The sequence below is a fragment of the Pristis pectinata genome, chromosome 1 (assembly GCF_009764475.1).
Source record: "Pristis pectinata isolate sPriPec2 chromosome 1, sPriPec2.1.pri, whole genome shotgun sequence".
In the NCBI taxonomy this organism is placed as follows: Eukaryota; Metazoa; Chordata; class Chondrichthyes; order Rhinopristiformes; family Pristidae; genus Pristis; species Pristis pectinata.
Window position 1 is genome coordinate 5,593,396 of NC_067405.1, and position 25,924 is coordinate 5,619,319.

The window sequence follows — 25,924 nt, forward strand, 5'->3', positions numbered from 1 at the left end:
CCAAGGAATCCTCGGGGATGCAGTGAGATTTTATCTCCAGGCCAACATTTCCTCTGTTCGTTTTTAACGAAATAGCTTGCCCTCTTTCGGAATGTTCCTAAATTGGTAAATTGGTTTATTATTGTCACATGTACCGAGGTACAGTGAGAAACTGTTTTGCATGCCATCCATACAGATCATTTCATTTCAGCAGTGCATTGAGGTAGTACAAGGGAAAACAATAACAGAATGCAGAATAAAGTGTTACAGTTACAGAGAAAGTGCAGTGCAGGCAGACAATAAGGTACAAGTCCATAAAGAGGTAGATTGAAAGATCAAGAGTGCATCTTATCGTACTAGGGGACCCGTCAATATTTTGTTTTCCAGTGGTGTGGGAGGATATTTGGACCTTGCCTCGCTATTGTTTGATGTGGCCTTTTGAAATAAGACCGTGCCTATAGCGGGGAGAAATTCAATATTTGCTTAAATACAGGTTTAAAGAAATTAAAAAGAAATATTTTAAATGAAAAGTCTGCAAGAGTGTTTCCATAAATATTCAATTAGTACTAATCGGTGTGTGCACTACTTGGTCTGTGATGTTTCTGGGTGAAGTTACCACATGTGTATACGTGAGAGTAACTGTGAGAGAACAAACGTGCATAGCTGGTAAAGTATTAATGTGTATATCCAAGGAAATAACGTGTGTCTGGGTAATAGTGCGTAGATGTGTTGAGATGTGTACATGTATGTTTGGAACAGCCGTCTGCGTGTGTAATGTGACCCTGTGTTGTGTTGTTATTGTGATGTTGTTGGTGTGATACTGTTCCGTTTTGTGTATGGTGGTCTTGTTCTCTGTGGGTTGCCTGTAGGGAATTGGTGTTCAAACACCGAGCAGGCGAAATACAAGGCCGAACGAAGTGGATTTAGCAAGAGCGCTCCTTACTTAGATTCACCTTTACCCACAACTACATGTCAAGTACATAACTTGGTCTCGCCGCTGTGCCGCAGAAATCCGGCGGTTTTGCAATGAAACAGGGTAGAACGGGAAACTTTACTAAAATATCATATTTAGAAATTATAAAACGAAGAGAGCGAGGCACAGGAATGGAGGCGACATCCTCGCCATGTAAGAAGATATTCTGTAAGATTTTCCTTTGAACTGCGTTTCATGATAACGTCCCGCATTCCCTTGCAATAACATCATGCTAATAACTTACTTCTAATAGACCGAGAGTCGAATTACTCAGCTGCAGTATTATCAGCACGGGTAAATCCACTTTATTCTTTTCATTTCAGCATCAAAGCATTTTTTTTTACGTTTAGAAACGGTCAAACTAAACTTGAATTAACTAAATAGCAAAATAAACTCCCGAGATCAGAAATATTTGAGCTGAATTTAACGTGAAATCCATGGAGTTAGAACCCATTTAATTAACCATGGACCCGCCAGAGTCTGATGCTGATTGAGATGTTTTGGGGAACAATTAATAATTATTTTGTTAAAGCGCTTCCTTTTTATTTTAAAGCGTAGGTTTAATGTTATAATCTGCGACCTTTCAATTATATATATAATTGAATTGAATGTGTATTTGATTCGTTTATATTTATCTAAACGAACGTCTGTTTTCTATTCAACAAAGTAAATATTCCCTCTAACACCAGATCTCTCAACATGCTGGAGGAATTTTTAAAATTTGTACATGTAAATTACGTATATGTCATATATTTATCAATCAAAGATTATAGGTTAGAAAATTACACTCAATGTGTTAGAAGGATTTTTTAAAAAAATATTTCTTCATATATTGATTTAATAAATTACATACGTACATATTAATCAATGAAAGATTATAGATGACAAAATTACACTTTCAATGTGTTAGAAGGAATATATTTCTTCATATGATATTTTAATATACGTTGTTTTTAAAAATTACATATGTACATATTTATCAATGAAATATAGATTATAAAATCGCACTTTAAATAATAAAATCAAAATTCTTAAATTGGGATATATATAGGCTGTAGAGAGGCAGAGAGAGGTGACGGGGAACCTGGCACTATTACCAGGGATAATCCCGGGAAATATAAACAGGGTTTCCCAAAAATGGGCAATAACTGTGCGCTACTACGTAACATGTTTAGGTTTAGTTCAAGATCCGTGACATAGTTTCTGAACACGCTGCCTAATCTGCAACCTTTATGGAAGTTGGCATTACCGACACGGACCGTTTGAGCCAACTCGCGGTGTCTGTGTTCATGTTCCGCCGCACATACTCCAACGCTGAATTCACTGGAGTTATTGGAATTCGAAGAGCGTCCTCCCCACTCTTCCCAATCTTTGCTTTAAAAAACACTCCATAATTCCATACTGGATTAATTCGTGTCCTGGTGTTGTACTCATGCGAATAGCACTTACAATATGTGGATAAATACTAACAGCGGCACAGATTTCAAACGTGAATATACCTAAAACGTAGGAACTCCGCACAAAACATATCCACATAACAGCACCTCGGCACGATGCGATTTACCCCGTTAACCACGGGGGATTAATTAACGCCAGCGACGATGACAGAACATTAAATAACAGCATGCAGCTATTTACGCTTGTATTTATCTATCCCGTAAGACCTTGTGGACGCCGGGAAAAACAAAGGTTTTGCTGGAAGATTTCTGGCAAAAAAAGTCAAATATTGACTTACTAAATCGTATATTTTCTCGTGGCAATTAAGCCTGTCGCTCAGTCTTGCCTCGATCCAAACCAAGTATTTCAATATAAAGTTCTATTTATTCGGCATGCTAAATTTTCACGGCCCGCAGATCAAAGGCGTCATTGTATGTAGTTCGTTTTAACACGACGATTCGTTAACTATCTCTTTTTATTTAAATAAGTGATTGTGTAAAACATCATTCAATTTAACCGAGACGTATATAAACTATGCTTTTACAAGTATTTAATTTTAATTGCTCCATAGTCAGCAAAGGTTAGTATCGTAATACCATTAGACTGTATTCTAACACATGGCAGATATTAAACGAATTATTTGATTCTAAGCTGCATTAATAAATTCGTTCATTTTTAAGGTAAATATCGAATAAGCTTTTACATAGGTTTAAACGCACGGACGTTTGCGAATTGGAGATTATTTTCTCCCTCAGATGGTTCTCAATGTCGTTCAGAACCCTATCTGGTTAATTAATACAGTCGATGATGCCTTGGTGTTTCGCGGCCAGGGATCGATTAAAATAAAACATTTTCAAACAAGTTCCATATACGGTCCTCCGCTTCCACTGGCTCGAGGGGTTGCTAATTAAAACCATTGCTGGCATTAAATAAAACTAAAATTTAATTTCGTTTTGATGGTTACTGGAGATTCCAGTTGTAAGCGAATTCTCTGTGTAGGGAATATGAAGGAGTCTTTCATCGAGGTTGTGGTTGTTGAAGAGTTTTAAATCTTTCCTCTGTGTTTTAGTGTGTTTCACGCTGTTAAAACTCGCGAAACTGTTTGGAGAACATTCGAGGGATCCAGTGGAGGGGGGAGGAACCCACAGAAGGGAGAGAGGCAGTGAAATCGAACAAAGAACAGGGGTTGAACACAGAGAGAGGGGAGAAAACCAGAGTTAGGGAAGTCGGTGCGAATGAAACGGGGCTGAAATGGAAACGAACTGAGAGGACGGGAGCACACACACACACACACACACGCACAGACAAACACACACACACATGCAAACACAAAAACAAACACAGACACAAACACACAGACACAAACACACACAGACAAATACAGACAAACACACACACACAGATGAACACACAGACACGCAGACACACACACAGGCACAAGCACATGCACAGATACAAACACACACAGACACAAACACACACACAGACACAAACACAGACAAATACAGACAAACACACACAGACACGCAGACGCACACGCAGGCACAAGCACATACACAGGCACAAACACACACAGGCACAAACACACACACGGACACAAACACACACACGGACACAAACACACACACAGGCACAAACACACACAGGTACACACACACACACACGGACACAAACACACACACGGACACAAACACACACACAGACACAAACACACACGGACGCAAACACACGCATACAAAAATACACACAAATATACAGACGTAGAGGCACAGATACACACGCAAACACATACACAGATACACACGCACACACATTACTAACACACAGACACATACAGACAAACACAGACACACACACACACACACAAATATACAGGCACAAATAGACAAACACACACACACACACACACACACATGCAGGCACAGACACACACGGACAAATTTAAAAGCACAAACAACACACACGTCGACCCATTATACTCTCTTTCTCGCTCTTTCGTTCCGTTACTACTTCAGTCCCGTTTCATTCCCACCGATTCTCCCACCTCCCGTTTTCTTTCCCCTCTGTTTTCATCATCTTGTTTTTTTTCGATTTCACTACCTCAGACACACACACACTACAGACACACACACACTACAGACACACACACACAGATGCACACATACAGGCAGACGCAAAGAGCAAAACGGATGCACAGATTTACACACACATAGACACAAACACACCCACATTTACATACACACACGGAGACACACACACACTACAGACACACAAGGAGACACATACAGACACAGATACACACATACAGGCAGACACACAGACAGACACGGATGCACAGATTTACACACACACAGACACAAACACACACACACACTACAGACACACAAGGAGACACATACAGACACAGACACACACATACAGGCAGACACACAGACAGACACGGATGCACAGATTTACACACACACAGATGCACACATACAGGCAGACGCAAAGAGCAACATGGATGCACAGATTTACACACACACACACACAGACACAAACACACCCACATTTACATACACACACGGAGACACACACACACTACAGACACACAAGGAGACACATACAGACACAGACACACACATACAGGCAGACACACAGACAGACATGGATGCACAGATTTACACACACACAGACACAACCACACACACACTACAGACACACAAGGAGACACATACAGACACAGATACACACATACAGGCAGACACACAGACAGACACGGATGCACAGATTTACACACACACAGACACAAACACACACACACACTACAGACACACAAGGAGACACATACAGACACAGATACACACATACAGGCAGACACACAGACAGACACGGATGCACAGATTTACACAGACACAGACACAAACACACACACACACTACAGACACAAGGAGACACATACAGACACAGATACACACATACAGGCAGACACACAGACAGACACGGATGCACAGATTTACACACACACAGACACAAACACACACACTACAGACACACAAGGAGACACATACAGACACAGATGCGCACATACAGGCAGACACACAGACAGACACGGATGCACAGATTTACACACACACAGACACAAACACACACACACTACAGACACACAAGGAGACACAGATGCACACATACAGGCAGACACACAGACAGACACGGATGCACAGATTTACACACACACACACACACTACGTGACAGGAAAATGAACAGGGGTTTAGACGTTGTCGTTGCAGTGAAAGAGAAATACTAAGAAGGGAGAACATAAAGCAATGAAGGGTGAGACCGGAGAGTGAGACCGGAGAGAGAGTGAGACCGGAGAGCTGTGGCATCGGAAGTGGACTCAGCTGAAATAGTCAGAAGGTTTGAAAGGGCGGGGACGGAGAGAAGGGGGTTGTGGAGGAGAGAAGGAACCGCCGTGGGAGCTGTGGGATGAGGAGAAGGAGTCTCGATATAATTTCCAGTTTCCCCGTTGAATTCCGAGCCGCCGCTTCTGCGTTGAAGCGGGCGCAATCACACACCGCACCACGTTGCAAAAAAAACACCACCGGGCCCCGTCTGGTTTCGGGCAGGTGCCAAGTACGACAACTGCACGACAGGGGGTTTGGAAAATAATATTTAACCTTGATTTTGATCACAATGCAGACACTAGTTCACTCTGCCGACCCCTTGATCCGAGATGTTTTAATAAAACGGTGCCTGGGAGAGGGCGGAAACCCCATCCTTGTAACAATCTGTCCGATTTCATTTTAAAATAATAAAATGTTATCTCTCTGTGCGTCATCTGCGTTTAACTCGCTTGCACTTTGGACGGGATCGAGGGCAATAAGCGGCGTGTGGCGGCGGAATGGGTGTCCAGTGTCCAGGGCACAAACTCCCAGGGAGGACGAACTGGACAGAGACAGTTTGCAATATATTGGGAATTGGTTTATTATTGTCCCATGTACTGAGATACAGTGACAAGCTTTGGTTTGCGTGCCATCCAGACAGATCATTCCAAACATCAGTACATCAAGATAGTAGAAGAGGGAATCAGAATGCAGAATATAGTGTTGCAGTTATTGAGAAAGTGCAGTGCAAGTTGGCACATGGCAAATCAATGGTGCTGAGGTCCAGAGGGTTGAGAGCTTCAAGTTCCTGGGAGTGAACATCACCAACAGCCTGTCCTGGTCAAATCAGGTGGATGCCACAGCCAAGGAAGCTCACTCACCAGTGCCTCTACTTCCTCAGGAGGCTAAAGAAATTCGTTATGTCCCCTTTGACACTCGTCAACTTTTATCGATGCACCATAGAAAGCATCTTATCTGGATGCATCATGGCTTGGTATGGCAACTGCTCTGCCCAGGACCACAAGAAACTGCAGAGAGTTGTGGACGCAGCCACAGAAACCAGCCTCCCCTCCTTGTCTTTACTTCTCCCTACCTCGATGAAGCAGCCAGCATAATCAAAGACCCCACCAACCCAGGACTTCCTCTCTTCTCTCCTCTTCCATCAGCTAGAAGATACAGGAGCCTGAGGGCACGTATCACCAGGCTCAAGGACAGCTTCTATCCCACGGTGATAAGACTATTGAATGGTTCCCTTATACGATGAGATGGACTCTGACCTCACAATCTACCTTGTTATAACCTTGCACCTTATTGTCTACCTGCATTGCACTTCCTCTGTCGCTGTGACACTTTGTACTGTTATTGTTTTTACCCTGTACTACATCAATGCACTCTGTACTAACTCAATGTAACTGCACTGTGTAGTGAATTGACCTGTACACTTGGTATGCAAGACAAGTTTTTCACTGTACCTCAAGACAATAATAAACCAATACCAGTGCCAATACCAATACCAAATGAAGTGCAAATATTGTGGGCTCTTTGGATCTTGATGGTCATGCTAGCCCTTTGGGAGAACTCTCCAGTTATTCCCCAGTCTCCCTTCTCTCTCCTCACAGTCCTGGTTAAGCACAAGGGCAAGTTCTGCCAGACTGAGGTGGGTGTCAGTAGAGGGGAACTGGTTGGAGCTGTGTTCTGGAAAGGAACAGAGATCCCTACTGCCTTCCTGATGGGGGGATGGAGGTGTGTAGGGACTGGACATCCACGGTGAAGATGAGACAGTGCGGCCCAGGGAATTGAAAGTCATTAAAAATGGCACGTTCCATCATACGCATGTATCCAATCCCTTCTGAAAGTTACTTCTTAATCTGTTTCTACCAGCGCAAGCTCAAGATCAAAACCTCCTGGGTCCATATGAAACAGATGTAAGAGTAGGCCACTTGGCCCCTCGTTCCTGCTTCCCCTATTTAATAAGATTATGGATCTCGATGCAGTCTTCCTGCATGGACTCCCATGTCCCTTGATTCCCTTAATATTGAACAACCTATAGATCTCTATCGTGAATATACACAGCCACTGGGATGCACCCCACCCTACAATGTCACCCATCTCCAGGGTTATTTTTTTGCTCTTAGAATAAAATCATAGAATTATTAAAGCACAGAAGGAGGCCATTCACCCATCGAACCAATACGGGATCTTTCGCCACAATCCTGCAAATTATTCTTCCTTTAGCTGCCAATCCATTTCTTTCAAAGGCCCTCAGGTACAACCACCACGCAATCACTGATTTTCAGATTACAATCACTTTCTGCATTTAAAAAAAGGGTTTTCCTCAGATTCAGTATATCTTTATGGCTAAATATGGTTTATTATTGTTTTTTAGTTTTTGGCTCCTAGCTCAGTTGGGTAAATTATCATGTCTGTGCAAGAAGATCATGGGTTCAAGTCCCTAAAGACATTATCTAGGCTGACTGTTCACATGCTGTTTAAGGAGTGTTGTAATGTCAAATGACATGGGGCATCAAGCTGAGGCCTCAACTAGCCTCTAAGGTGGATGTGATCCAATGACTGTTTTCAGCAATGAGTAGCAGAGTTCCCCCAGTGCTCTGACCGGTATATATTCCCAATTAACATCTAAATCAGATTATCTGGTCAATATAAATATTGTTCTTTGTGGGAACTTGCTGTGTGCAAATTGGCTCTCGTCAAAAGTCCTTCATTATCTATAAAGTGCGTTGGGATATCTGTCTTTACCTCTCGTTGTTTTGTGTAGCAGCCAGCATAATCAAAGACCCCACCCACCTGGGACATTCTCTCTTCTCTCCTCTTCCATCGGGTAGAAGATACAGGAGCCTGAGGGCACGTACCACCAGACTTGAGGACAGCTTCTACCCCACTGTGATAAGACTATTGAACGGTTCCCTTATACAATGAGATGGACTATGACCTCATGATCTACCTTGTTGTGACCTTGCACCTTATTGCACTGCACTTTCTCTGTAGCTGTGACACTTTACTCAGTACTGTTATTGTTTTTACCTGTACTACCTCAATGCACTGTGTACTAACTCAATGTAACTGCACTGTGTAATGAATTGACCTGTACGATCGGTTTGTAAGACAAGTTTTTCACGTACCTTGGTACAAGTGACAATAATAAACCAATACCAATACCAATATCCTCAGTTAATGAGAGGTTAGTGTTCTCTATGAACGGTCACTGTACATCAACAGTGAAATACTCTGAAAACTTTTAACACAGCTAAGATTACATGGAAGTAAACAACTGCAGCTGGGATTGTAAAATATCTAATTATATCTCATTACAAGATACTGCACAGTTCCAAATGAACATAAAAGAGATAAATGTTTTAGTGACGCTTCATGAATAAATAATTAATTTAGCAAAAAATGAAAATCAAAAGCCAAAATGAAAAAATTGAAAGCCAATACTGGAAATCTGAAGCCAAAACAGTAAGGCTCAGGCAGCATCTGTGGAGAAAGAAACAGACAGCATTTAAGGTCAAAGACCTTTCTTCAAAATACATTAGTCTCTGAGATGGAGCTTGTGGTGAAAGGTCTTTAACCTGAAGCATTAACTCTTTCCTTCTTTCCATTGGAGCTGCCAGACCTTCTGAGTGTATTTGGCATTTTCTGTTTTTAAAACGACTAAATGAGGCCACACTTGGGAGTATTGTGTTCACTTTTGGTCACCCTGCTATAAAAGATCCTTCAGCAATGCAATAAGGAGCTTGGAAGAATTAGGACTGTTTGTACTACATCCATGACAAAAACATGTCTTCTCTCAGAGGGTAGCGAATCCTTGGAGTTCCCTACCCTGGAGAGTTATGGAGGCCAGATCACTGGGACTACCTGTTGCAAGGTCGGGGAATTGAGAGCTGTGAAGAACTGGCACAGAAAAAGAGTTGAGGCCTCGGGCAGATCAGCCATGGTCATGTTAAATGGCAGGTCAGGCTGGAGGGGCTGAGTGGCCTCCTCCTGCTCCCATTTTCTTATGTGGAAAGAGAAACAAAATTAACATTTCAGGTCAATAGCCTTTCATCCAGGGCCTTCTGTTTATCTTGCCTTATAAGATATTTCGTTTATGTAGTGACATGAATATATAAGGTAAGATTTTTTTATTAGTCACATGTACATCGAAACACACAGAGAAATGCACCTTTTTGCGTAGAGTGTTCGGCGGACAGCCCGCAAGTGTTGCCATGCTTAGCATGCCTACAACTTCCTAACCCGTACGTCTTTGAAATGTGGGAGGAAACCAGGACACCCGGAGGAAACCCACGCAGTCACCTGGGAGAGTGGACAGAAATAGAAACACCTCAGTTGGTCCAATAGATTTATCCACATGGTTGTGTTTCAAACAAGCCTCCTCACACTACTTAATACTGTCACCATATTTCCTTTTACTGCTGCTTCATGTAGCTTCCTCCAAAATGTACCACTGCTATTTGTATCAACTACCTCCTGTGTACTCTGATTTGCATCACCTTACATTACTATTTTAATCAATGCACCATAGAAAGCATCCTATCTGGATGCATCATGGCTTGGTATTGCAACTACTCTGCCCATGACCGCAAGAAACTGCAGAGAGTTGTGGACACAGCTCAGCACATCACGGAAACCAGCCTCCCCTCCATGGATTCTGTCTACACTTCTCGCTGCCTCGGGAAAGCAGTCAGTATAATCAAAGACCCCTCCAACCTCAGACGTTCTCTCTTCTCCCCCCTCCCATTGGGCAGAAGATACAAAAGCCTGAAGGCACGTACCACCAGGCTCAAGGACAGCTTCTATTGAACGGTCCCCAGTACGATAAGATGCACTCTTGAGCTCACAATCTACCTTGTTATGGCCTTTTGCACCTTATTGTCTGCCTGCACTGCACTTTCTCTGTAACTGTAACACTTTATTCTGCATTCTGTTATTGTTTTCCCTTGTACTACCTCAATGCACTGATGTGATGAAGTGATCTGCATGGATGGCATGCAAAACGAAGTTTTCATTGTACCTCAGTACATGTGACAACAATAAACCAATTTATATGTGCCAAGATACAGTGAAAAACTTTGTTTACATACGGTCCAGACAAATCATTCCGTATAGTGAAGTAGTAAAAAAAAAGTAGAATGCAGAATAAAGTGTTAAGGTTACAGAGAAAGTGCAGTGCAGGTAGCTAAATAAAGTGGAAGGACCACAACGAGGTAGTTCAAGAGATCAAGAGTTTTTCTTTTGGATATGAGAGGTCCATTCAATGGTCTTATAACAGTGGGATAGAAGCTGTCCTTGAGCCTGGTGGTACATGTTGTCTGGCTTTTGTATCTTCTACCCAACAGTAGGGAGGAGAAGTGAGAATGACCGGGGTGGAAGGGGTCCTTGATTACATTAGCCACTTTCCCAACACAGCAGGAAGTGTAGACAGAGTCAATGGAAGGGAGACTGGCTATCATGATGGACTGGGCTGCTTTCACAACCCTCTGCTATTTCTTGCGGTCTTGGGCAGAACAGTTGCCATACCAAGCTGTGATGCATTTGGATAGGATGCTTTCTGTGGTGCACCTGTAAAAATTTGTGAGGGTCCAAGGGGACATGCCGAATTTCCTTATTACTATTCCTTCATTGTCACTCAGTTTAAAACTTGGAACATCAATTCCCCATCACCTTCCCAAGGAATGGGTAATCAGTGCTAGCTTTGTGAACGACACCCTTGTCACATGAATTGATAAAAAAAATTCATAAATGGAATTACACCAAAGATCAAATTGTACTCCAGCTGATCAATTGTTCAAATATCCAGTGTGCTTCAGGCTAGATGCCAGTGAGTAGTTTCTATCCGTAACCCACTGCTGGAACCAACGGAATTGGAATTGGAATTGGTTTATTATTGTCGCATGTACTGAGATACAATGGAAAAACTTTGTTTTGCATGCCATCCATACAGATCAATTCAAAATATAAGTATGTTGAGTTAGTACAGAGGAAAAGCAATAACAGAATGCAGAATATAGTGTTACAGTTACAGAGAAAGTGCAGTACAGGCAGACAATGTGCAAGGGCCATGACGAGGTAAACTGTGAGATCAAGAGTTCATCTTTATCATACAAGATGTAGGTGTAAGAGTCTTATAACAGTAGGATGAAGCTGTCCTTGAACCTGGTGGTATGTGTTTTCAAGCTTTTGTATCTTCTGCCCGATGGAAGGGGGGAGAAGAGAGAATGTTTAGGGTGGGGTGGGTCTTCGATTGTGGTGGCTGCTTTTCTGAGGCAGTGAGAAGCATAGAGGAGACCATGGACAGTGATAGAAACGGATTCAATTATGTCTTTCAAAAAGAAGTTAGGGCCTAACTAATTCTTACAATAGCTGGCAAGGGGCTTGATGGGCCAAATGGCCACATCAACTTCGTGATTCTACCAACTGTTTACATGACAGATACCAGAGGGCCTTCTCCTGTTCCGATGACACTCTGCTGGGTTATGAAATAGCTTGAAACATGTTAGTTGATGATCCACTCAACAAGATGAGGCAGCAAAATCAATTGGTTAATGTTGACATGAGTGATCTAGCGTTCACCAGCACATTTCCATTGTCAACGCAGGCCACAATTTTTGGCTTGGGTCCCGAAACGCTGCATTAAAAAAGAGGCCCGGAGACTGTGGTTGCTGAACGGCTTTGAGCCATAATTTATCAGCTGCCGCAACAAATCACTTGGCTCCGTCATCGTGTCTGGTGCTACAAATTACTTTTGATCTCCACTTTAATGAAATATAAAGCAAATTTTACAAGGAGCTGGATGAAAGAGATTGTACTGCAGAGAGGCGGAACAAGCCTAATGTTGTGGCCAATTTGTCTCACATTGTCAACCCTTTACACAGCATTGCTATAGTTGACAGCGGGACACCCTCAGAGGCACCAGCACACTTTGGTCCATAACCATCCCACATCATTGTACTCTATCAACTCTGCAAATATACAGGCAGCAAATGCAGTGGCACAGCTGGTAAAGCCACTGCCTCTCAGCCCCAGGGACCCAGGTTCGATCCTGACCTCCTTTGCTGTCTTTGTGGAGTTTGCACGTTCTCCCTGCGACCGTGTGGGTTTCCTTGGGTGCTCTGGCTTCCTCCCACACCCCAAAGATGTGAGGGTTGGTGGCTTAATAGGCTGCTGTAAATTGATGATGATGATATAGATAATGTACCTTTACTGGTCACACGTACATCGAAACACACAGTGAAATGCATCTTTTTGCATAGTGTTCTGGGGGCAGCCTGCAAGTGTCGCCACGCTTCCGGCGCCGACATAGCATGCCCACAACTTCCTAACCCGTACATCTTTGGAATGTGGGAGGAAACCGGAGCACCTGGAGGAAACCCACTCAGACATGGGGAGAACGTACAAACTCCTTACAGACAGTGGTGGGAATTGAACCCAGGTCGCTGGCGCTGTAATAGCGTCACGCTAACCGCTACACTATCGTGCCTACCATGTTGTGTAGGAGAGAGGTAGGATTTGAGGAGATGGGAATTTGAGGGAGATAAAAAATATGGGATTAGTGTAGGATTCGTGTAATTGGGGGCTTGAGGGTCAGCAGGAACATGATGGGCCAAAGGTCCTGTTTCTCTGTATGGCTCTGTGAGTCTATGAGCTGTACTGTGGGAGGCACTGCCTCTCAACTTAAATATTAAACCTTTCTCTCTACTGAAATGGATCATATGGCACAATCTTGAAGAATAACAGAAAAAAAATCCCCTTGAAGTGCTGGTCAATAACCGTGCCTGGATTCCAAAAGTACTTCATTGGCTGTAAAATGTTTTGAGATGTTCTGAGATTGTGAAAGGACTGACCCAAGTGCCAGTTGTTCCTTACTTTTTTGACTCTGGACATTGGAAAGGACCAAGAGCCAAAGTCAAAGTCAAGTTTATTGTCATAAGCACAAGTCCATGTGCGCACAGGTGCAATGAAAAACTTACTTACAGCAGCATCACAGGCACATAGCATCAGATAAGCAGCATTCACAAGGAAAACATAATTTATATGTAAATTAAGCACAATTTTTACAAGAAAACACAATTAGAACAAAAAAGCCAATTTTAGTGCAAAATGATCAAAATGGTCATAGTATTGCTAAACTGTAATGATTAAGGTTGGTTCAAGAACTGAATGGTTGAAGGGAAGGAACTGTTCTTGAACCTGGTGATGTGGGACTTCAGGCTTCTGTACCTCCTACCCATTGGTAGCTGTGAGAAGATGGCACGGCCCGGATGGTGGGGATCTTTGATGATGGATGTTGCCTTCTTGAGGCGGCACCTCCTGTAGATACTACCGATGGTGGGGAGGGATGTGCCCGTGATGTGTTGGGCAGACTCCACTGCTCTCTGCAGCTTCTTACGTTCCTGCGTATTTGAATTGCCATCCCAGACCGTGATGCAACCGGTCAGGATACTTTCAACAGTACATCTGTAGAAGTTTGTTGGAATGTTCGGTGACAAGCCAAACCTCCTTAACCTCCTGAGAAAGTAAAGACACTGGCTCACCTTCCTTATCCCGCTTTTAATTATTTACAATTGAACAACTTTGCATTTGCGTAGTTGCTATGAGTTAAAAGAACTGGAATTTATGCAGTGCCTGATCATGACCCCGAGATATGTCCTAACGTGTCATAAAATGTCACAAATTTCATCAGTTGCTGTTCTGCAGACAATACAGAAGCCAAGAGCAGGGAAATAGATTCCTTTACAAAAAGCTTCATAGATTTGATGGACTTAATGCCTCCTTACATACTTAGTGATTTTATGATTCTTCTACAAGGGAAGTAGACCAATGGGTTGATGGCTGCCTTATTTTCTTTGTTGAACCCAAATTCTAAAAAGCATCGCTACAGTTACCCAGTTTAATACTATTGATCGAATGTTAGCCTGCAATGTACTGTGTAATATTTATGTGTAGACTACATAAGCTCCATAAAATGCTACAGCTGCATAATGTCTTTATCACAGGGATTATCTGATCTTTGTACAATAATCACTATTTGATCTGAATACAATATTATTTGTCTCTTGGTAATAGAAACAATCTAATCTTTGTATCATAGTCCTAATCAAATTTCTACATAATAGTGGTAATCCAATTACGCAATAGTAACTCTAAACTGTACTTTAAACAGTCACAATGGAATCTGTATATAATAGTGACTGACTTTAATTTCTATATAACAGTGACTACCTACCTATTCATTGACTGTCTAATTTCTGACAGTCTAAATATTGGTGCATTAGACTCATTTATATTTGCCTAGAGTCATACAGTTATACAGCACGGAAACAGGCCCTTTGGCCCAACTAGTCCATGCAACCAAGATGCCCCATCCAAGCTAGTCCCATTTGCCAGCATATCCTTTCCAATCCATGGACTTGTTTTGAAAGTTGTTATTGTACCTGCCTCAACCACTTCCTCTGGCAGCTTATTCCATGTGGATACCATCCATTAAGTAGAAAAGTTGCCCCTCAATTTCCTGTTAAATCTTTCCCCTCTCACCTTAAACCTGTGCCCTCTAGTTCTTGATTCCCCAGCCCTGGGAAAAAGACAGAGTACATTCACCCTCTCTATGCCCCTCATAAGAGCATAAGAACATAAGAAATAGGAGCAGGAGGAGGCCATCCGGCCCATCGAGCCTGCTCTGCCATTCAATAAGACCATGGCTGATCTGGCCGTGGACTCAGATCCACCTACCTGCCTTTTCCCCATAACCTTTAATTCCCCTACTGTGTAAAAATCTATCTAACTGTCTCTTAAATATGTTTAATGAGGTAGCCTCTACTGCTTCCCTGGGCAGAGAATTCCACAGATTCACTACTCTCTGGAAAAGCAGTTCCTCCTCATCTCCATCCCAAATCTACTCCTCGCTATCTACACTAGCTATGCCCCTCATGATTTTATACACCTCTATAAGGTCACCTCTCAGTCTGCTACACTCTAAGGAATAAAGTCCTAGCCTGTCCAACCTCTCCCTGAACGGATTGGGCTCACACATCATTGGTTGGAAAATCAGAGACCAGTGCTAGACCGTCATTATATATATTTTTTAAATGATTAAGTTGTTATGTGATCTTTAACATGAAGAGACTATAGTCTCTCATACAATCCCCATCATTTATGCTGCCAATGGATATTAGTCATAGAGTCTTTCACCATGCCGACTGTGTTTCCCAGTGAGCTAGTCCCATCTGTCTGTGTTTGACCCATGTCCCTCTAAACCTCTCCTATCCATGTACTTATCTGGATGGCTTTTAAACGTTGCTAATGTGCCCGCCTCAACCACTATTTCTGGCAGCTCATTCCAAATACGCACCACCCTTTGTGTGAAGAAGCTGCCCCTGATGTCCCTTTTAAATCTCTCGCCTCTGATCTTAAACCTATGCCCTGTTGTTTTTAATTCCCTTCTCCCTGAGAAAAAGACTGTGTGCTTTCACCCTGTCTATGCCCCTAATGATCTTATATACCCCTATCAGGTCACGCCTCAATCTCCAGGGAATAAAGTCCTCGTCTACACAACCTCTCCTTGTAACTCAGGCCCCCAAGTCCAGGCAACATCCTGGTAAATCTTTTCTGCACTCTTTCTAGTTTAGTAACATCTTTCCTCTAATAGGGTGACCAAAGCTGTGCACAAATACTCCAAGTGCGGCCTCACCAATGCCTTATATAACTGCATCATAACTTCCCAATTCCTATACTGATGAAGGCCAGTGTGCCAAACACCTTCTTCACCATCCTGTCTATCTGTGATACTGCTTTCAGCGAACAATGTACTTGCATTCCTTGGTCCTTCTGTTCCAGACCCCCCCCCCACTGTATTCTAGACAAACACTTGAAATGGTCACTCGCATTGCTGTCAATTGCAAATTGACCATTTAAAAGCTTTGGTTATTTCAGCCGATCTCAGGTCTCCCAAACTTTTATTCTTCCAGCTCTTCATCCGAGGTTAAAGTGCGACTTCACTACTTATGTTGGCGTCTGTTAATCAGCACCCGAGCGTGCCCTTTACAACAACTGAGGTTGCCAATGCAATGTAAAAATACTCTGGATCCAATTGGCATACTCAATTACATTATAATTAACCTATTAGCGTTTTACTGTCCATCTCACTTAGCAGGCAAACTTAATGGCTGTTTTCTCTTTTAAGAGGGTTAATAAAAAAAATACAATGGCTGTACAATCTGTGTCACACAGCACCCAGATGTTCTTTAAACGTGACAGGAGAATTTCTTCAGGACTGGGAAAAAATAAAAGTGGAACTTGAATTTTCATGACAAGGCTTTGCAACTAATTAACTATGCAGCCAATTATGATCTGTGTGGACTGCCTGAAACTATGAGGTGAATGTGGTTTCAACAGTAACTTCCCAAGGGAAATGGACAAATACTTGAAGAGGAGTGATTTTCAGGGCACTGGGAGAGTGAGACTTATTGGAAAGTTCTTCTAAAGAGCTGGCATTGACATAATGAGCCAAATAGTCATCCTCTGGGCGATATTGTTCTATGAATCGATGGGGTCAATGGAAGTACATCTCAAGGTGGGAAAACCTTTGCACGATATACTGTTTTAGCAATTCACAACAAAGGACGCAGTATTAAAGTGTGAGCGTAATCATTAGATAGGGAAATACAGAGATTATTTTGAATAGAGCAAGATCCCAGAAAGAGTAACATAGAAAACGATATGTTAATTTAATTTAAATGGTGGTGGTATTCAGCTGGAGTCATAGTCATGGAGTCATACTCCATGGAAACAGGCCCTTCAGCCCAACTCGTCCATGCCAACTGTGTTGCCCAGCGAGCTAGTTCCATCTGCGTGCGTTTGGCCTATAGCCCTCTGAACCTCTCCTATCCATGTACTTACCTAGATGGCTTTTAAATGTTGCTAATGTGCCCGCCTCAACCACTATTTCTGGCAGCTCATTCCAAATACGCACCACTCTTTGTGCGCCTGATGTCCCTTTTAAGTCTCTCACCTCTGATCTTAAACCTATACCCTCTTATTTTTAGCGCCCCTCTCCCTGGGAAAAAGACTGTGCTTTCTCCCTGTCTATGCCCCTCATGATCTTATACACCTCTATCAGGTCACCCCTCAATCTCCTACGTTCCAGAGAGTGAAGTTCTGGTCTACACAACTTCTCCTTGTGACTCAGGCCCCTAAGTCCAGGCAACATCCTGATAAATATTTACTGCTCTGCCCAAGACCACAAGAAATTGCAGAGAATTGTGAACACGGCCCAGTCCATCACACAAAGAGTCTCCCCTCTACTGACTCTGTCTACACTTCCCACTGCCTTGGGAAAGTTGCCAACGTAATCAAGGACCCCTCCCACCCCAGCGATTCTCTCTTCTCCCATCGGGCAGAAGATACAAACACTTGAGAGCACGTACCACCAGGCTCAAGGACAGCTTCTATCCCACTGTTATCAGAGTCTTGAATGGACCTCTCACACGCTAAAGGTGATCTCTTGACCTCCCAATCTACCTCGTCGTGGTGCTTGCACTTTATTTGTCTACCTACACGGCACTTTCTCTGTAACTGCAACACTATATTCTGCATTCTGTTTTCCTTTTTTCTACCTTGGATGTAATTATGCATGGTATGGTCTGTCTGAGTGGCTTTCACAAAAGCTTTTCACTGTATCTTGGTACAAGTGACAATAATAAACCAATCCTACCACTGTGTTTAGGTAAGTAATGGCTGGTATGTGGAGCTCCGCTACTCTTCTTTGAATAGTGCCTCAGGATCTCTTTATTCACTTGACAGAGATTGCTAAACTGTTCTTGCCTGTCATAGAGTGGAAAGTCATAAATTATTCTGGTGCTAAACCACCTTTGCACATTTTTTAATGTGCTTGTGCTTTTAATCTTTTCACAAACCACTCTATTTACTGAGTTTAATCTCAGTCTCCAACAAGGTAATCTCTCTTCAAAGACTGCAAATCAATCTCACTGAATTTGCAAAGTGCCATCTAATAAATATCCTTAAAAGTAATAACCAGTCATTAAAATTTGTCAATTAATTTCAAACGATATATATTGGAACAAATGACATGGTATCCTATATACCCTGTTCAGTTTTTGTACCAACAGTGTCTCGGTGTGTTGCCCTTCCAATCACCTTCTCCTTAAAGAACCTCTTTAAAGTCTCCATGAGCCCTTTCACCAAGCCTTTGGTCATCCTGAACAATCTTTCCTTCTTCATTCTGTGCCCGTTGGTCCATCTACCTCATGAAGAACTTTGGATATGGATGAATGCGACAGTCATTGACATGCTTTTAATTAGAGTAAATACTCAAATTATTGACCAATCATTGGAACATTTGGTGTGGGGAAAACTAGTTTGTAACTATTGTGTATGTATACTGCAAGATGGAACTGATTCCAAACAGCTAAACATAGCTTAAAGGCCCAGGCACAGAATTCAGGCAGATAATTTGATATAATTGGAATTAGAATTGGTTTATTATTGTTACATGTACAGTGAAAAACTCGTCTTGCATACTGTTCATACAGATCAATTCATTACACACTGCATTGTGGTAGTACAAGGTAAAACAATAATAGAATGCAGAATAAGGTGTAACAGCTACAGAGAAAGTGCAGTGCAGGCAGACAATAAGGTGCAAGGTCATAACGAAGTAGATTGTGAGGTCAAGAGTCCATTTTATCGTACTAAGGAACTGTTCAATTGTCTCATAACGGTGGGATAGAAGCTGTCCTTGAGCCTGGTGGTACGTTCTTTAGGGCCTTTGTACCTTAGACACATGAGACTGCTGTTCCTGGAATCTGGACCAATGGACAAGAAGCTGGAGGACATTCAGCGGGTCAGGCAGCACCTATGGAGGGAAATGGACATACCGGCTATCTCCCTTCTATCTGTCCAAATCAAGGGCCTCGACCCAAAACATCGACTGTTCATTTCCCTCCATAGATGCTGCCTGACCTGCTGAGTTCCTCCAGCATCTTGCTTGTTAAACCAGTGTTGAGAGAGTGCTGCATGGATGTCGTGCTTCAGGTGAGACATTGAAGCAACATCCAGATGCAGGTCAAAGATCCTACGTCACTGTTTAGATATTCTGGCCCATATTTATCCTTCAATCACCATTACCAAAATTGGTTATCTGGTCATCAATACATCTTTCCTTATGGAGACTTGCTGCATGCCTTTTAGCTCCTTCCTATGTTCCAACAATGATAATACTTCAGAAGTTCCTCACGGGTTGTCAAGTGATTTTGGCTGTCCCATAATCATGAAATGCACTATATAAATGCAAGCTTTCCTCTTAATCTCTTTTTGTGAGAGGCACATAAGTTATTCACCCAACACAGTTTCCCTAACCTAGCTGGGCTCACTTCTGCTTATAATTTCTACACGTGAATCCGTTGACAACATTGACACAAACGTCCGAGAGATTACTGACCTGTTGTTTGTGATGTTACGTACCCAGAAATTACTATCATGAATCTCAGTCTGAGCAACATGTGATCCTTTTAAGATTCTTACAGAGAAAGAAAGAGATTGGGCAAATGTTTATTTGGGGGTTGTCCAGAAAGGAGAGATTGAGTAACATTCACCTGTACCTAACAAGACTAGAAAGTTGAGAGGTAATTTCACTGAGACATATCAAATTCCAAAAGAGGTTGTTTCTTCCTGGATGGAGAATACAGATCAAGAGTGGAATACTTTCAGGATAAAGGATGAGACATAGAGAACTGTGATGAGAAGAGGGTGAGAAATCTTTGGAATTCTCTTCTGCAGGGGGCTGTGGTTGTTCACATATTGAGTACCTTCTAAGGCTGGGATCAGTTGATATTTGGACATCAGAGGATATCGGGAATGGGAGGGATTGTGTTGTGGTAAAGCACCAGCTGTGTTATTGTTCAGTGTCGCAATAGGTTAGAATAGGCCTACTTCTGTTTTTCTTAGAACATAGAACGGTACAGCACAGGACAGGCCCTTCGGCCCATAATGTTGTGCTGAACTAATTACATTCGTTATAAAATGCCCAACTAAACTAATCCCTTATACCTACACAATGTCCATATCCTACCATTTCCTTCACATTCATGTGCCTATCTAAGAGATTCTTGAACACCCTGATCGTATTTGCCCCCAGCACCACCCCTGGCAGTGCATTCCAGGCACCCACTACTCTCTGTGTAAAAAACTTGCCCTGCACATTTCCTTTGAATTTACCCCCATCACCTTAAATGCATGTCCTCTGGTATGAGACATATCAACCCTGGGGAAAAGATGCCGGCTGTCTATCCTATCTATGCCTCTCATAATCTTATAAACCTCTATCAGGTCTCCCCTCAGCCTCTGTCGCTCCAGAGAGAACAACACAAGTTTGTCCAACCTCTCCTCATAGCACATGCCCTCTAATCCAGGCAGCATCCTGGTAAACCTCTTCTGCACCCTCTCCAAAGCCTCAACATCCTTCCTGTAATGGGGCAACCAGAACTGAATGCAATACTCCAGATGCAGCCTAACTAAAGTTTTATAAAGCTGTAGCATAACTTCCTGACTCTTGAACTCAATGCCTCGACTAATAAAGGCAAGCATGCCATTGCTTGTATCCATTTCTGTTGCAAGGAACTAATTACCCAGGATGAGCAGATGGCACCACCTAGTGCTCAGATGAGTAACATTTAACAGATTTGATTCACAGTTTTATTTAAACTGATAAGCTTGGGCCAATAGTTGGTATTCCCACCTCTCAGAAGTTCAGGGGTTCAAGTCCCACTGCAGAATCCTGAACACAAAATCCTGGCTCACACTCCAGTGCAGGACTGAGAGGGTGCTGCCCTGTGGAAGTCATAGAGCCACGGATACGGGTCCTTTGGCCTGACCAGTCCATGCCGACCACATTGCCCACCTCACTAGCCTCAATTTCCCGCATTCGGCTCATATCCGTCCAAGCCCCACCCCTCCATGTACATATCCAAGTGCTTCCTAAACGACACTATTGTACCTGCCTCAACCACTTCCTCTGGCAGCTCGTTCCATATACTCACCACCCTCTACGTGAAAAAGTTGCCCCTCAGGTCCCTTTTGAAGCATTCTCCTCTCACCCGAAACCTATGCCCCTTTGGACTCCCCTACCCTGGGGAAAAGACTGTTACCGTCCGCATTTATGCCTCTCATAATTTTAAACACTTCTATAAGGTTGCCCTTCATTCTCCTATCTTCCAAGAAATAAAGACCTAGCCTGGCCAACTTCTCCCTATAACTCAGGCCCTCTAGTCCTGGCAACATCCTCGTAAATTGGAGGTGATGTCTTTCAGTGGATTGTTAAACCAAAGTCCTGGCTGCCCCTGAGATGGATGTAAAAGGTTCGATTGCACCTTTCCAAAGGAGAACAAGGGAAATTCTACCTGGTGTGCTGAGGCCAATTCTTATTCCTTCACCAATGGTCATTATCATGTTCCTGTTGTGGCATCTTGCTATGCACTAGTTATCCGCCACGTACAACTTTTGACTATAAGAATTTAATTGTCTGTAAAGATATAAGATACAAGCTCTTCCAGGCCCTCAAACCCATTCTGCCTTTCAATAAGATCTGATTTGGCCTCAGTCCCACTTTCCTGCCTGTTCCCCATAACCCTGCGGACCATCAATCTATCTTGGCCTCGAATATCTTCAACAATTCAACCGCGTGACTTCTCAAAGGGAGAGAATTCCAAGGACCCACAACATTCTGAGAGAAGGATCTCCTTCTCCCTTCCATCTTAAGTGGGCAGCCGCTTATACTGAAACTATGTCCCTTAATTTGAGATTTCTCTGGAAGAACATCTCAGCTACAACCACCTCAGAATCTTCATGGAATCATAGTCACAGTCGTACAGCACAGAAACAGGCCCTTCAGCCCACCACATCCATGCCGATCTTTATGCCCAACTACACCAATCCCATTTACTCACATCCTTCTATGCCTTTCCTATTTAACTGTATAAATGTCTCTTAAATGTACTGATTGTATCTGACTCCACCACCTCCTCTGGCAGTGCGTTCCAGATATCAACCACTCTCTGTGTGAAAAAAACTTGCCCTTTAAAACTCCTTTCTCTCACCTTAAACCCTCTTGTTTTTGAGATTCTGACTTGCTGCCCTATCGATGCCTCTTCTAATTTTATGCTCCTCTATCAGGTCACCCCCTCAGGCTCCTTTGCTCCAGGAAAAACAAACCCATTTCTCCCCATAACTAAAATCTTGCAAGCCAGGCCAAATCCTGGGAAATCTCCCCTGCAACCACATCCTTCCTATAGTGTGGCAACCGGAACTGCACTCAACAGTCCAGGTCTTATATGGTTCAGTAAGATTGCTCCTCGTTCCCTTTGCTTTCTTGGTTATTTGCTATAACTGCATGTTAACTTTTCTCAATTCATGTACGGATCCCTCTAGAACCATAGAACAGAAAAGAGTCAAAGTCAAGTTTATTGTCAGATGCATAAGTCCATGTGTGCACAGGTGCAATGAAAAACTTACTTGCAGCAGCATCACAGGCACAGAGCATCAGATAAGCAGCATTCACAAGAAAAACATAAATTAAACATAAATTGTGCAGAATTTTTACAAGAAAGAACACAAATAGAAAACAAGCAAAGTCCATTTTTGTGCAAAGTGATTAAAGTGGTCATAGTGTTTCTAAACTGTAGTGATTAGGGTTGTGCAGGTTGGTTCAAGAACCGAATGGTTGAAGGGAAGTAGCTGTTCCTGAACCTGGTGGTGTGGGACTTTAGGCTCCTGTACCTCCTGCCCGATGAACATAGAACATAGCACAGGAACAGGCCCTTCAGCCCACAATGTCTGTGCCTACTATGATGCTCAATGAAACTAATCCCATCTGCCTGCATATGATCTGTATCCCTCCATTCCCTGCGTGTTCAAGTGTCTGTCTAAATGCTCCTTAAATGCCACTATTGCATCTGCTTCCACCATCTCCCCTGTCAGCATGTTCAAGGCTTTCTGTGTGAAATGCCCGCCCCACACATCTCCCTTAAACTTTCCCTCTCTCACCTTAAAGCTATGCCGTCTAATATTTGACATTTCTACCCTGGGAAAGGGACTCCGACTATCAAGTCGAGTTTATTGTCATGTGCACAATTATAGTGAGGTACAGGTACAATGGAAAACTTGCTTGCAGCAGCATCACAGGCACGTAGGTACAGACAAAAAAAGAAAAGAACATAAATTTTACATAAGTTATACAAAACAGTGAAGAAAAAAGTGTGCAAAACAAGACATCAGTGCAAAAAACCCACAGAGGCAAGTCCATGATAGTGCAAGAGTCCGTAGAGTTCCGTTGCTGAAGTAGGGTTAGGGTTGTGCTGGTCGGTTCTAGGACCTGATGGTTGAAGGGAGGTAGCTGTTCCTGAACCTGGTGGCGTGGGACTTCAGGCTTCTGTACCTCCTGCCCGATGATAGGATCAATGTACCCTATCAATGCCTCTCATAATTTTATAAATTCCTCTCATCCCCTGACACTCAAAATAATCCAAGTTGGTCCAACCTCTCCTTCTAGCTAATACCCTCTGATCCAGGCAACATCCTGGATTAGATACGATAAAATAAGGAAACACACAATGAAATGCACATTTTTGCATAGAGTGTTCTGGGGGCAGCCCGCAAGTGTTGCCACGCTTCCGGCACCAACATAACATGTCCACAACTTCCTAACCTGTACGCCTTTGGGGTGTGGGATGAAACTGGAGCACCTGGAGGAAACCCACGCAGTCACAGGGAGAACGTACAAACTCCTTACAGACGGTGGCTGGAATTGAACCCGGTTTGCTGGCGCTGTAATAGCGTTACGCGTGCCTACCATGACTGGAGACCCTCCAATCACCCTCCATTTAAATGATATTCAGTAGTTTTGGTGTTCCTGAAAGTTGTTATAGTGTACCACCCGGATAAGTGTGAAGTGATACACTTTGGGAGATTGAATTCAAAGGCAGAATACAAGGTTAATGGCAGGACTCTTAGCAGTGTGGAGGAACAGAGGGGTCTTGGGGTCCAGGTCCATAGATCCCTCAAGGTTGCCACAGAGGTCGACAGGGTTGTTAAGAAGGTGTATGGAGTGTTGGCCTTCATTAGTCGGGGTATTGAGTTCAAGACCCACGAAGTGATGTTGCAGCTCTACAGAACTCTGGTTAGATCACAGTTGGAGTAATGTGTTCAGTTCTGGTCACCTCATCATAGGAAGGATGTGGAAGCTTTAGAGAGGGTGCAGAGGAGATTTACCAGGCTGCTGCCTGGATTGGAGGTCATGTCTTATGAGGATAGGTTGAGTGAGCTAGGGCTTTTCTCCTTGAAGAGAAGGAGGATGAGAGGGGACTTGATCGAGGTGTCCAAGATGATAAGAGGCATAAATCGAGTGGACAGTCAGAGACCTTTTCCCAGGGTGACAATGGCTAACACGAGGGGACATAATTTTAAGGTGATTGGAGGAAGATATAAGGGGATGTCAGGGGTAAGTTTTTTACACAGGGAGTGGTGGGTGCGTGGAACACACTGCCGGCAGAAGTTGTGGGGGCAGATACATTAGGGACATTTAAAAGACTCTTAGATAGACACATGAATGATAGAGAAATGGAGGGCTATGTGGGAGGGAAGGGTTAGATAGATCTTAGAGCAGGATAAAATGTTGGCACAACATTGTGGGCCGAAGGGCCTGTACTGTGCTTTAATGTTCTATGTTTTATGTTCTAAATACAAGCCTTCCTTTCTCTAAGCTGCCGTGGCCAATAACTCGCCTTGTGTGTGTTTTCCCAGCCCAGCCCCAGTCAGGACTGATGGGGAAATGTCGCCGGCCGCGGACTGCCTTCACCAGCCAGCAACTCCTGGAGTTGGAAAACCAGTTCAAACTCAACAAGTACCTTTCCAGGCCAAAGCGCTTCGAGGTTGCCACATCCCTCATGCTGACAGAGACCCAGGTAAGGAGGAGGTTGAGGAACTTTGCAGAACAGGGGGGAAGCCAATCAGTGTACTGGTTATCCCCAGATAACTGGCAATTGGCTTATTATCGTCACATGTTCCAAGGTACAGTGAAAAACTTTGTTTTGCATGCCATCCATACAGATCATTTCAGCACATCAGTACATCAAGGTATTACAGGGG

The 25,924-nt window shown here is 43.1% G+C and overlaps 1 protein-coding gene across 1 annotated transcript in view; it reads left to right on the top strand.

Annotated features, from left to right (window-relative positions):
- mnx2b (motor neuron and pancreas homeobox 2b) overlaps positions 1 to 25,924 on the top strand; it is an 83,929-nt gene that overhangs the window by 33,580 nt on the left and 24,425 nt on the right. Inside the window, exon 2 of the mRNA XM_052025027.1 lies at positions 25,580 to 25,740. Coding sequence (XP_051880987.1) covers positions 25,580 to 25,740 — 161 coding nt within the window. The remainder of the gene's footprint in view (positions 1 to 25,579; positions 25,741 to 25,924) is intronic.